Source organism: Enhydra lutris, unplaced genomic scaffold, assembly GCF_002288905.1.
Source record: "Enhydra lutris kenyoni isolate GAN:26980312 unplaced genomic scaffold, ASM228890v2 scaffoldscaffold13, whole genome shotgun sequence".
Taxonomy (NCBI): Eukaryota; Metazoa; Chordata; class Mammalia; order Carnivora; family Mustelidae; genus Enhydra; species Enhydra lutris.
The window spans coordinates 13480302-13495147 of NW_019154097.1; the positions used below are offsets into that span (position 1 = coordinate 13480302).

At 36.2% G+C, this 14846-nt stretch overlaps 1 protein-coding gene across 1 annotated transcript in view; it reads left to right on the forward strand.

Annotated features, from left to right (window-relative positions):
• LOC111145865 (fibronectin type III and SPRY domain containing 1 like) overlaps positions 1-8531 on the forward strand; it is a 67862-nt gene extending 59331 nt beyond the window's left edge. The window contains exon 13 of the mRNA XM_022501143.1: positions 2464-8531. Within this exon, the coding sequence (XP_022356851.1) occupies positions 2464-2586 (123 nt within the window). The 3' untranslated portion in view covers positions 2587-8531. The remainder of the gene's footprint in view (positions 1-2463) is intronic.
• The last annotated feature ends 6315 nt before the right edge of the window (positions 8532-14846 follow it).

Consider the following 14846-nt stretch of genomic DNA (forward strand, 5'->3'; position numbering starts at 1 on the left):
TTAATTCTCTTTTTAAAAGTAAGCTTTTTGAGGATAATCTATAGGAGTATACAGTTCTTTGGGATTTGACAAATGCATACAGTTGTGTAACACCACTGTAATCAAGACATTGAACATTTCTATCACCCTAGAAAAGTCATCTTCCTTTGTAGTGGACCTCTCAGATCATAACCAGCCCTGGCAATCAGTAACCAGGTTTTAGTCTTCATAGTTTTGCCTTTTCCAGAATATTACAGAAAAGGGATTGTATGGTATGTAAACTTTTGATTCTGTAGCATAACGCATTTGAAATTCACCGATGTTTTGTTTATCAGTAGTCCCTTCTTTTTATTGCTGGTGAGTGTCTGTTTTATTACTGACTGTGTATGTACCAAATCTTATTCATCTACTCACCAGTTGAAGGACTTTTGGATTCTTTTCAGTTTTTGGCAATTTTGAATAAAGGCACTGTAAACATTCACAAATGCGTTTTTGTGTGAATATTTGTTTTCATGTCTCTTGGGTAAATACCTATGAGTGAGGATATAGATCACTTGGAAGTGCATGTTTAACTTTAAAAGAAACTACCAAAATGTTTTCCAGACTGCATTACTTTTGCATTCCTACTAGCAATATATGAAAGTTCCCCACATTCTTGCCGTTATTTGATATTGTCAGATTTTTTGTTGTTCAGCAATATTAATAGGCATGTAATGGTATTTCATTGTGGTTTTAACTTGTATTTTCCTAAGGATAAATGATGTTGAGCAATTTTTCATGTGCACATTTGCTATTTGTATAATTTCTTTGGTGAAGTATCTACAGTTTGTTTTTTTATTGGGTTACTTGTTTTCTCATTAATCAGTTTTAAGATTTCTTTATGTGTGATGGATATGAGTCCCTTATCAAATAACTGTTTTACAAATATTTTCTCCCAATTTGTGGCTTTTCTCATTTTCTGAGCATTTTGAAGAGAAAATTTTCATTTTAATGAAGTCCTATTTATCCATCTGTTTCTTTTGTAGATCATGCTTTGCCTAACTCAAGTTTACAAAGATATTTTCTTTTGCATTTTTCCTAAAATTTTATGGTTTTAGGTTTTATATTTAGATCTGTGATCCACTTTGAGTTATTTTTTGTATATGGTACCAGGTATGGTTTGAGATCTATTTTTTTGCATATGGATTCTGAGTGTTCCAGTGCCACTGGAAAAGACTTACTGAAAAAGGCTTACCTTTCTTTATTGATTTGCCCCTTGCACCTTTGTGCTAGATGTTTTGCGTAAATAGGTTTGGAAATCACTTAAATAATTTCCAAAGAAGTTATAAAGTAGGTTTTATAATCACAGAGCTGCTTTTGTGTTTGGGGAGTTATCATTACTGAACCTGCTAGTTTTAAAAATTTGGAATGTTAATCATACAGTTATAAAATTCACAGGTCAATACATTCTTTGGTACAATACTGTAATCACTTAGTAAATACTAAACACTTTAGGACATGATTGAAGATTAGAATATTTCAAGAGTTTCTAGAATATTTCAAGAGTTTCTAGAAGGTCCCTTGTCTCAAGCTATGTCTGCTACAAACCAGCATTAAGGATAATTTAACTGATCCATTCTTTCTGTTTTAATTCTTTTGAGTCTGTTCCAAATCAGTTATTACTCACCTTACTGAATGGTACCTACTCTGTTTACAAGCAGAGCACTTTCATCTTTCATAAACTTACATTTATGGCAATTAATAGACTGACAAATATGGTTTATCTGGATATTGCCATTTGCACTTTTCTCAGAAGTCTTTAAAGAATTATGAAAGAGTTTTTACTGTTAACAAGTGAGGGAAGAAAATAATGGGTTTTCCTCTGTTTACACAGGAGTGTTAGATTCCTGTAGTCTCAGGCCACACTTCATTATCACAATCTAAAGGAAATTGGCTCTTTGTGCACTTCTCTTGGTTGTGAAGGTTAGCAACAGTGATAATAGCCAATGTCTTTTGCCTATTAACCCTAAAAATTTCATCTGAAAATTTCTGCAGCCATTAGTTCTTCTATTGTGTGCAGCTCCAGTGGGTTCTGCTACCGCAAAGACTTCCTCTGGCCTCGCTGGTTTTATTTTTTTTAATTTTAAGATTTTATTTATTTATTTGACAGAGATATCACAAGTAGGCAAAGAGAGAGGGGGAAGCATATTCTCGGTCAAGCAAAGAGCCCGACACTGGGGTTCAGTCCCAGGACCCTGAGATTGTGACCTGAGTAGAAGGAAGAGGTTTAACCCACTGAGCCACCCATGCACCCTGGCCTCAGTGGTTCTAAAAGACTCTTGAGTTAGCCTTTCCACTTCCCCTCAGTTCAAATATGAAGGTTATCAATTTGGAATTTGTTGATGTTCACATATGTGTTATTTTGCCTTTCAAAGGGAACTTTAAGGGTCACCCAAGTTCTAATGATCTGAAAGCTGACTGAAGCTTTGTTTTGTCTTTTCTTAGGTTTGGTGTGGTGGACTTTCTTTGAATACTGGGATGCAGGTTCCAAGTGCCGTGAGAACACTTCAGAAAACTGAAAATGGAATGACTGGTTCAGCTAGCAGCCTAAACAATGTTACGCAGTAATGCTTACTCAGAATATGTTTACCCCCCTTCTGATTGGGTGGCCTTTTCTGTGCAGTTGCTAATCACAGAAATTTATGAGTGGTGGAAATCAGGTTTGCTACGCTCTGCTTTAAGGCGTGGAATGTGTTACCATTAAGCATCTAATGCAAAGTACTCACAGGAGCCTACTGTGCAGTATCTTCAAGCAAGCAGACACCAAGCAAGAAACTGATGCTTTAAAGAATAAATGGGAAGAAAGGCAGTGTTTAAATAATTATATAGAAACTCATTTTTGTGTTTCTTGGATTACTTCGGCCCTTCTAATATGTTTAGTTACATATTGTAGCCCTAGGACCTGAGAGGAAAGCATTTAAAGCTTGTCCTCTTTCCTCTATACTTTTTCTTTATCTCATCACTACCTATTACTACATTCTTACACCAAAGCTTTAACAAAAATACAGTCTTAAAAGGTTTTCTAAAAATTGAAATAATTGGTTGGGGATACTAGAAAGGTTTTCTTACAATGGTTTATTTTTCTTCTTTTGTAAGTAAGTTGAGTTTTGCTAAATTATCCTCTTTTGTTTACTGACTAGACTGTATATCATTTTCTCTTTTTCCAAATGCCGTGATATTTCTCTTATGGTTAAAACTCAAAATAGAGTGGATAGGAAGAGTTTCTAGACATAGTAGCTTAAAATCACTGATACTTTAGTTTTTTACCTGCTGCACTAACAGTGGCAAAGGGGGATATGCTTTATATGTTGCCTTGTTTAGTTAGACTTCTTTTCATTCCATCATTTTGGATGATGGATAAGATTTTTAAAAGCTTTCTATTCTCTGATTTTGTTGTCTAGTTTAATACTACCTTTAATAGTTATCTTGGTAAAATTCCCACTTGAATTTGGTAATAATTGATAATTATACTGATTTTTAATATTTCAAGCAGGAATGAAATTTTGTTAAAGTTACATATGAGGTCAAAAAACCTACACCATTTAAGTTTTATCTCAGAAGGATAGGTTATAAAGGGAGGTGCCTGAAACTATACCGAAGTCATTTATGTTTCCTTTTTAATAAGATTTGGAATGGTTTAAGGAAGTGTTTTGAAAAATTCCTATGTATGTAAATTCCTATTTATGCCACATAAATTTTTCAAACGTAACTATTAAGAGGTTATTTTTCTTTTAATCCTTTTGCAGCATTCATTTATTTTCTAAAAGGGTATAATTCTTCCAAAAATCATCATAGAAGAATCTTTCCCAAACTTAGGGAAAGTGTCTTAAACAATGAGTAAAACCCATGCATGGTTATTGGGCAGAACATACCTATTTTTTTAAAAATTGGTTAAAATTTGTAATACAAGTTCTTTGAGCCAAACTGAAAGTTGTGATTACAGTATTTAAGGATCCCTTGAGCATTCTCATGTTGACTTTCTTTCATTCTCATTTTAAGTGTATTGTGTTAAGACAACCTTCTCCCAAAAAGTGACTGTTGCTGCTTATAGCTGAGTTACCTTTTACAGAAAGGCCTGTGGAAAAGGGATAGCTCATTCTCTCTTAAAGTTTACTGCTTACTGATAGGATGTTTTGTTCATTGGTAAAACAAACCTAAACGAGAAATTTTATTTGAACTTGGTATTCTTTTCTCAGAAGACATTTATATGTGTCCACCATTGTCTCATGATATATTGGTAGTTTTTAAGAGAGTTTTAAAGGTAGTTTTATAAGGCAGTTGAAAGAATGAAATATGTCAATAGATACCCTTTTGATTCTCCAAACAAGTAGAATTTTAGTTTTTTTTCTTCCTAGAGATTTTGAAAAAAAATTTTGGGTGTTCTCTTCCCTGCAGTGGGATTATTCAAGGATTTAAGGAAACAGGAAGTTATAATTCTCTTTCATAGAGTCAAATCTGAAAGCAGTAATTTAGTGGTGGAGCTGCTTTAATGTGAACAGTGTTACACATGTATATTTTAGCAAAAATAACACAGAAAAAGCCAGAAGTTCTTGTATAAAATTTTTTACTGTTATGTCTTATGTAATTGTCTTCTCTTTAATTCAGTGCCTTCTTCCTCTAGTATGCTCTTGTTCCATGCCCCATGCAGTATCAACTGACGTTTGAGCCAGAGACCATTATGTTATTATACTGGTGAGGGCCTTCTATTGCAGGGATGTGGAGAAGAGGAGATAATAATCAGGGGCTGGAGGAGTGCATATGAGTCTTTAATGTGCTCATGCCATCATTTGAAACCCTTCATATAAACTTTTCTAATACTCATTTGGAAAATTCATTTGAAGTAGTAACAATTATTACTTCAAAATAAGAATCTGAGGTATTCCTCTTACTGTGCTTCTTAAAGGTCTCTAGATATAAAGAACAAAACGTGGAGGGTTTTGAGTTTGTATGTGTTAAGTTAAACTGGAAGAGTTTGCCACCCTCATTTTCAAACTAGAAAATAATCAACAATAGTGCCTATTTAAATAGTCTCACATTAAGGTAACTATTAACTTGAGGATAATATATAACATTCTCATTGTTATTTGAATTAAATATTGAGCCTTTGTGCTCAATTTAATGCATTATGGGAAGAGAGTATACCCTTTCAGACATTCTTTGTTAGTTTACTTATTACTATTTGTTTTGGCTGGTCAAACATGATTGCTTTCTGTAAAAGAAATGCATGAGAGGTTGACAGTAATGGGTGTATTACAGGTACAAAAAAGTTGTCATACAAAAAGATGCATTTAGTATTTCTTTTAGCAGTTGAATCCCAAATCAGTCTTAGTAAACTGAATAAAGAAATGAAGGAATTGCCTTAAGCACTTTAGAAAAGATTTTTTTTTAGAATTCATTTTGACTATTTGGGCTTACCATGTCACATATGTCTTTAACTTTTGTTAAATATGTATATATCAAACATTTGATAACTGAGAGCACATAGAAATTTAATATACAGTGATTCTTTGAAGGTTTCGGGTATAGATAAACAAAATGAAGGTATTAGAGGTGTGCCTGTCTGTACATGGGTTTTATTGATGGCGTCTGGTAATGTCGACAAACCGTTAACTGCCACTATACAGCTAGACTTGGCCTACTTTGTTCTGCAAACAGTAATTTTTTCCCTGTATTATCTTTTAAAGAAATATATGGCTTGGTTTTATTTGCTCATTTATTAAAGTATGAACAGTATCATGTATAATTGGAATTTTTTGTGACTGATCACAAAAAAAATGTATTTACAAATAAATAATTTGTAATGAAAGAGTTTAATAAGGCTAACATACTCCATTTCATGACTACCTATACTTCTAAAATTAGAGTTATTTATTTTTGTTTCTTTTGAAAACATGGAAGAAAATTGGAAAAGGATATACACGGAAAATGATTATTTCAAAGAGTATTCTGGAAGAGGACACTGTAGACTTCTTACTATAAAATATTGTGGTTCCAAGCTAAATATACTAAGGACTGTATTTTCAAGTCCTTATAATTCTTTTTATTTTAAAAATCTTTTATCATAATTCTTTTTTTAAAACCTGTGTTTATTAGATCAGTGTCCATTCCTCAGCTAATTCATACAACAGATATTTAAGTGTCTGTGATATAGCATCGATGCTTTGTATTTAGAGTTCCGTAATTAGTGAAGTTTGATTTACTGTGCATATAGTTTTACTACTTTTGAGGAATGTGACAAAGTTTGTATCTTAAAAACAACATTTTGTTAATAAGTCAAATTCTAAAAAGTAAATTTGTTACGGTTTATAAAAAATTCAAATTAACTGCTTATAATATGGTTCACTTTATATAGTCACAAAAAATGGGTCTAGAAAACTTTCTTCCCTGATTTTATTTTAAGCTGGATATATTCTTTTACAGAAATGTGTAGTCAGCATAAATTTACTCAACACCTGAGTAACCATAAAGTTATTTGCTATTTTTAACCAAAATGTACATTTCATAATGCTGGTACTGGAACGTTATAATAAGATCATGAATGTTTCCTTTATCATTACAGAATGATCACCACATGTTCAGTATAGTTTTAGTTTTGTGTGTATCTTACAGTATTCATATTATACAAATATTTGTGACCTGATATGCTTTGTTACCTGGAATATTTGATTAATGTAAATACATAAGGCTTTTTGAGTAATTTGGAGTTTAAATGGATTGCATTTGGTATATGTTGTTTTTACTGAAAAGACATTGTTGGACTTGCCATATAAAGGTTAGTACTGGCTTAGAAATAAATGAGATTTCCAGGGTACTTTTCTCCTCAGACTACCCAGTTACTAAATTAAAACAGTATTTGTTATTTCTAAGTCAATATAAGGTACTGACTTTTGATTCATAATCATTTGAGCTATGTTAGTTTAACCTGATGTATTTTCTTAATGATACCCATTCACTGTTAAGTTGGTCCTTGGGAATGGGCATGTGAGGATTTCACAGTAAGTAGGACAGAATGTGGGTGAATGTGTTTGCATTGGCTTGGAGCTTCATAAGTTTGGACCAGTTTTAAAATAAGTCAAATTGTGAGTGGTTAAAAGATCTTTTTATTAGTATTGGAAATTTTTGGAGAGCCTAAGGGCTGTAAGAAGGCATATATATATTTTTTAACATTTTCAGTATCTCCTAAGGTACCACAGCATGGAGTCTTAATTTGTCATTTAAGGGAGACTCTTTAAATCAAACTTATAACTAATTCATGCTTTAAGATATAAAGTTTTGGAGCAATTTACATTGAAAACCACTAGTCTTTAAGATTCTGGATATAATTTAAAAAGTATTTTGGTTTCATTTCTTTTGAAGTAATTAATTAAAATGAATACCTTAGCTCTACCGTATACTAACTAGATAGATCTGTGATGTCTGCATAAATTGTTTATGTTTGGGCCTCCACTGCCTTAAATAAAATAATTGTAACTTGTTAGCTTATCTCACATTTATGAGGATTTGTGAGAAATAAAATGAAATGGAGTATGTGAAATTGCTTCAACACAGTAAAATGCTATGTAAATGTAAGGTATTATTTTTAGTTAATAATGGATTTAAGTGTTGGGATACTTCCAGATGCTCTTTGTTTTTGTAAAACATGTGCTTGAAGTGGTATCACCAGGACCTCAAAAAACAAAAACAAAAACCTACCTGAACAAAATGCCCTTTAACAGTCTTTAGTTTGTGCATGACTTGTGGCCTTTTTGTATTTTCTCATCAAGTTTATTACCCTGTATCAAGACTTTGTACAATTGTAAATGTCTCTCACAGCATTAGGGTTTCAGTGCAGAATGGTAGCATATATAAATGATTTAAGCTATGTTTTAATTCAGGGATTTGCACTTTCCGTTTATGACTGCTCGGTGCCACATGCAGAGTAAATTTAGCCCAAATAATTATTTCCAAACAACCAAACATGCAGCAGTTTCTTGTCATGAGATAAATGATATTAGGTATATCTGCCCACTTAACATTTTACAACTTCCGTTGCATTAAAAAAATGTGATGAAGCATTTCAAAACTTTGCTAATATGGATAATATCACTTAGTATCTCTCCTAACATTTGTTTGCTTTAAATTGGATTTATTAAGTGGTCTACAGGTTATCTGGATCTATAGATTATTTGGTATGTCTATTATCTGGACATGGTTTTGCTATGCAGTTCTGATAATGATTCTAATTCCTCAGGATTAACCTATAAGTTACAGATGAACAACATTAATGAACTACTTAGAAGGTACTCAGTTCTGCAAAGTAATGTTTTAATAAGCATATTGCCTCATTATCCTTGGAAACAAGACAAAGCCTTTTAAACTTTAAACTAGAAACTTTTAAACTTTTAAAATAGAGTATTCGAAGTGGAATAACTTGTATGTTGAAATGATTGTATGTCCTGTATAGAATGACCAAGTTAAGTTCTTACAAAAGCACCTGGAATATCTCATCTAAAAATTAAACTTTTTTCTGCTTTCTTTTGCTTCAGTGCTTGCATTTTTGTCAAATTTCATTAAATATATACAACGTGCTGTTGGGGATGAGAAGATAAAAAGCCCCCAAAGCTTATATTTTTAGAGCAGTGCTGTCCAACAGAATTTTATGCAGTGATGGGAAGTTCTGTATTCATGCTGTCCAAAACGGTAGCCACTAGGCCCAGACAGCTCTCGTGCACTGTAAATATAACTAGTTCAACTAAGAAACTGATTTTTTATAAAGATTTTATTTATTTATTTGACAGAGATCACAAGTAGGCAGAAAGACAGGCAGAGAGAGAGAGGAAGGGAGAGGCAGGCCTCCCTGCTGAGCAGAGAGCCCGATGTGGGGCTCGATTCCAGGACCCTGGGATCATGACCTGAGCCGAAGGCAGAGGCTTCAACCGTCTGAGCCACCCAGGCACCCCAAGAAACTAATTTTTTATTGTAATTAATTTTAATATAAAAAGCCATCTTACTAATAGCTACTTTTTTATACAGTGCAGCTATAAATGGAAGATGAAACATGTTATAACTATAATATAAATTAAGAACTTAGTTTTGTCTTTGGAGCTTGTCCCATCCTGGGCTACATTTTGGCAGATTGTAGCTAAAAGAGAGCAAGAACCTAAGCCTTTTTTTTTTTTTCTTAAAGATTTAATTTATTTATTTATTTGACACAGAGAGACCACAAGTAGGCAGAGAGAGGAGGGGAAGCAGGCTCCCTGCCAGGCAGAGAGCCCAACGCGGGGCTCAATCCCAGAACCCCGAGATCATGATCTGAGCCGAAAGCAGAGGCCCAACCCACTGAGCCACTCAGGTGCCCCAAACCTAACTTGAAATCTGTTTAAGAAAGAAAACCAGTCAATGACTATATGAGACTGGAACTCCTATAACTAAGACCATTTTCACCATTTTCATTGGATAGCGTTGAGTTATATGGAGGAGAGCATAACAAAGATACTGAGAAACCAGTACCCTCGTATAGAAGATGGAGCGGAGAACAGTTCAGCAATATTAAATACACATACCTTTGAAAAGTTAATTCCATTTCTAGGTATTTCTCTTATATACTCACAAATAAGTCAGTACTCATTGCAGCATTACAAGAGCAATATACAAGCAACCTAATTGTTAATTTAAGAAAAGAATGGGCTACAAGAATTCCAAAAGCTCTCCTTTTGTAAATTGCTGCATTAACAAGCTACCATTGTTACATACTTGTCTAGATACTTTCTGCATGCCCCTTCCCCAATAAATGTTATGAATATATAGACTATTATGGGGGAGTTGGTTTCCTCAGTTAGAGTCCTTTCCATGAATATCAGCCCTGTCTGGGCATCTGGGTGGCTCAGTCAGTTAAGCATCTGCCTTTGGCTCAGGTCATGATCCAGGGGCCCTGGGATCAAGCCCCATGTCGGGCTCCTTGCCCTATGGGAGCCTACTTCTCCCTCTCCCTCCATCTGCTTGCTGCTTCCCCTGCTTGTGCTCTGTCAAATAAATACAATAAAAAAAAAAAAAAAAAGTGTGCCTGTCTGAATCTCTGTGGGATGAAAGCTCAGGAATTTGAACACTACTTAGTCTCAAGTGTTTCCCTTACTAAACCCTATTTTACATTTATACTGATGGTACTAGTAGTAGTAGTATGTTTCTGCCTCTTTTGCACAAGGTCACCAGAATGATTAGAATGTGATTCTTCCAAGAAACGCTACACACCTCTTACAGAATATGCTGCTAATGGAAAGGTGTTCATGATAGGAAATGGAAGAGGCAAGTCTAACAATATATATAGTATGACACCATGGGTGTGTGTGTGTGTGTGTGTATTTAGACTTGGGCAAGTGGGGTCCCTGCCCCGATCCTCACACTGGCTGTGCTTCTCTTCACGGAATGAAAAATTGAAGGAACCAAGGGATTGCACTCCCCTGGAAGTTTGTATTCCTCTACCCACTATGAACCAGATAGCCAGAGCCCCAGAATTCCTTGCCTGACCAGCCCAAAGCTTGATCCCAGAACAGATGCAGGCCTCTCTGAAATCCTGAGAACAGACTGTGCTACAGGTGTATATACCCTTACACTTGAGAAGTGGCAGTTCATGAATACTGTGGATGGAACTTGGATGTGCAGACAGGTGTCCACATGCACGCATACCAGGACTCTCGTGGTAAGCTGAAACTAGTAAAAGCAGACAGACTCACGGCCTTATGGGAAGAACAAGCAGACCTAGCTCTCGTGCTGCCCTTTATGTAATACATAGGAATTCCAAATTTGATCCTAGATTTCTGTTCCTTGGGAAGGAATATTTGCCAAGGTAGAAAGATATATAATATTTGATAGTTCTTTACCTGGACACTTAAAAGATATGGGATTAGATTCCATTTGTACTCTTGCCTCAGGACCCACAATATTTGGGTGGGCCAGGATGTGTTTGTAATCCCACATCTGAGTAATTTTTAGAAGATGGATCTTTGGGGTGCCTGGGAGACTCAGTTGTGTCCAACTCTTGATTTTGGCTCCAGGCATGATCTCAGTCAGGGTCAATGGGGGAGTCTGAAATCCTCTCCCTCTTCCTCTGCCCCTCCCTTTGCTCACATGCTTGCTCTCTCTAAAATAATTTTTTAAAAGACTTTTTAAATTTTAAATTTTTAAAAGACGTTTCTTTGCCTATAATAGAGGCTGTTTTTACCCATTCTTCTACCCTTTGTCCACTTGGATTGGCTGGCCAAGTTAAAGCATACTGACAGCTGGAGGCTTACAGCTCAGCTCCCTGCTGGTATGCTGGAGAAGTACTGCTTCTCAACACCAGTTGAGTTACACGTTTACCTCCTGTTAGCTGTTTGTTCCCAAACATGTTTATGCTAGTGGCAGTCCTTGTTGTAATGATATAATTTATTACATAAACTAATGAAATATGAGTATGAAAAATTATGAGAGTTGAAGGAAACGTTAAGGAGCTAAAAAAAAAAAGTCGCTGATAAGATAGTTGTGTACAAGATAATTCTAAATGATAGGGGAGGATTGCAACAACAAAACAAAACTAGGACTCTGAATTGATTCCTTCACTTGTTTCTGTAAGGTCTTGGACTACTTTAAAAAGGTAGAAATAATAGGTGATGCACTATGTCTGTGATATAGTGATATATAGAAACAGATGCTCAAATCAGTTGGCTTGTATTTTAAAAGATCTTGACTCAAATCTAAAGATATCCAGTGTAGTCCTCTGCTTTAATTGCCTTTTTTTTTTTTAGGTTTACATGGAACAAGATTTGTTAGGCATTTGAAAACTTTTCTATGAACCTCATAATTTTTTCTTTAATTTTTACTATGACAGTTTTCTTTTTAAGATTTTATTTATTTGTCAGAGAGAGAGAGAGAGAAAGCACACAAGCAGGCAGAGAGGCAGGCAGAGGCGGAGAGAGAAGCAGGCTCCCTGCTGAGCAAGGAGCCCGACGCAGGACTTGATCCCAGGACTTTGGGATCATGACCTGAGCCGAAGGCAGTGGCTTAACCTACTGAGCCACCCAGGCGTCCCGACAATTTTCAAATATACAGAGAAGTAGATAGAGGCTATTGTTGATAACACCTCTATGCTCATCACAGATATATCCGTTATTAATATTGTATTAAATATTAATATTTTATTAATATCTTACCATGTTTGTGTCTTTTTAAAAAAATTTCACCTATAAGCATTGCAATATGCATCAATGATGATTTATTCTTTTTTTCTTTTAAACACAGCCACATTCTGTTAACATTCTGAACAAAATTACAGCACTTCCTTAATATCATCTGATGGCTCAGTCCGTATTAAAATTTTGTCTCAGGGGCGCCTGGGTGGCTCGGTGGGTTAAAGCCTCTGCCTTCGGCTCGGGTCATGATCCCAGGTCGTGGGATCGAGCCCCGCATCAGGCTCTCTGCTCAGCAGGGAGCCTGCTTCCTCCTCTCTCTCTGCCTGCCTCTCTGCCTACTTGTGATCTCTGTCTGTCAAATAAATAAACAAAATCTTAAAAAAAATTTTTTTTTGTCTCAAAATTTCCTTTTTTTTTTTTTTTTTTGGAGAGAGCAAGCGTGAGCTTGAACTTGTGGGGGAGGGACAGAGGGAGAGGGCAAATCTCAAGCAGACTCCACACTGAGCATTGAGACAGATGAGGGGCTCAATCCCACCACCCTGAGATCATGACTTGAGTCTAAATCAGACACTCAAGCAATTGAGCCACCCAGGCACCCCTCAAAATGTCTCTCTTATGGTTGCTTTCTTCAAATCAGGATCCAGACAAGGTCTATACACTGCCTTTGGTTATAGGTCTCTTTAAGTTTCTGATTTTGTAGTATTTTCCTCCCTCCCTCTTCTTTAAATTCATTGATCATTTATCTTGTAGAATATTGCACATTCTGAATTTAGCTGATTGCTTCTCTATACCTGGGTTCAATTTTTAGGCAAGAATCCTTCACAGGTCAGGTGGTGTGTGATTTCTGTTGCATCACATCATGAAATTCACGCCTGGTTGTCCCAGACTCAGTCATTAGATTAATCAGTGGAGTGGGTTCAGGGGGTGCTAGACTAATCCACCTATAATAAGTTCCCTATGAAGAAGATTACAAAAATGTTTTAAAGTTTCCCACCAACATTTTAGCTTAATTTTAACATCTATTGATGAATGTTGTATCTTGCGTTATCTCATCAGGAGTAGCAACATGGCAATTGTTCTGTCACTCATTTGCTAGCTAGGATTCTCATCAGCATGTTGGCTACACTGAAATGCAGTTCATGCAAGAAAGGATAAATGCTTGATGTTTTTATCTTGATCAAGTTTTAGAATAGTGATTTGATGCCCTGGCAACCTTCAGTCATGACTAGTGTGTTTCATTTTTAACGAATTATTATGAAGTCAAGAATTTTTATGTATTAGTGTTTCAATCAGTAAGTTATTCATTTTGGTGCTCAAATTTTCTCATCTTAGGTGTGTCAAGTTAGCACTTGTGTTCCAGTGATCCCTTTAATCCTTGATAACTTCCTTCCTTTGGGTGTTACATTTTTTTTTTTTTAATTTATTTGACAGATCACGAGTAGGCAGAGAGGCAGGCAGAGAGAGAGGAGGAGGCAGGCTCCCTGCTGAGCAGAGAGCCCGATGCGGGACTCGATCCCAGAACCCTGAGATCATGACCTGAGCTGAAGGCAAAGGCTTTAACCACTGAGCCACCCAGGCGCCCCGGGTGTTACATTTTTTGATTAATCTACCAAGTACTACTTCTAAGTCTGTAGAACTAGTTCTAAGTCATAAGAGGACTTCTACCAAATAAGCTTGTATGTACACAAAGTTTCTAGAAGGAAAAACATAACAGGAAATGTTTCATTATATACTCTTCCCAAAAAACAACGTTTAGAAAACTCAAATATACAAAAGGAGTATTTTTAGTCTTTACTATGGACTAATAGTAATTTTTGTAGAAACAACTTAAAATTACAGTATTTAGTGCTTTATAGTTTTCAATATTCACGTCAAAATGGATACATATCCGATGCTTAACAATCCTTTGGATTACACTGTGGATCCAAAAAGCCAGGGCTGGAACTGTATGCGTGTTTATTTCCAGACGTAAATCGGAGTGTAATGGTCCTCTGGAGCTTGGATGTCATGCACCTCAACCTCATGAGCAATATTAAATGCAGCTGCTATTTCCCTCTACATCATCCGTTCCCCGCCCCCCCCCCATCTGATGGGTGTACCCTAAACAGAATTCAGGGAGTTATTCTGAATCTCTCTGCGTAGCACACGCACTAAAAAACTATTCGTTGTTTATCTGACATTCACGTTTTTCACTGGCATCCCATATTTTATCTAGCAAATTCACACTCTTTAAAAAACACCGTTCAGGTTCTCCAATTCTTGCTCCCCTTACTAAAATCTCATGTCGTCTCAGTGCACTACTGCAGTTGTTACGTCGGCAAGCGATGAAAGGACTTTGGAAAGCTAGGAAATCCTCAGGGATCCGTAAACTTCGGACGGTGAAGAAGCGGCAGGAGGCCTGGCCACGTAGGGGTCCCAGTCAGTGAAACGTGATCGTCTCCGACAGCAACCAGAATAACCACGGCTCTGCACTTGACGGCACCTTTTGCAGCAGTTGCTGTGAATGCCGTAAAGCGGAGTTGCCGCCTCTCTTGGGTGAGGTAAGGGGTAGAAGGTTCCTTTTGGTTGCGGGGGATGAGAGGGTACCTTCTCTCACCCGGCATCCCCCAACATTCTGGCCACCTACTTCCTCCGCCCCCCAGGACCGAGGCGGGCCAGAGGCTGAGTGCGCTCCGGGCGGCCGGG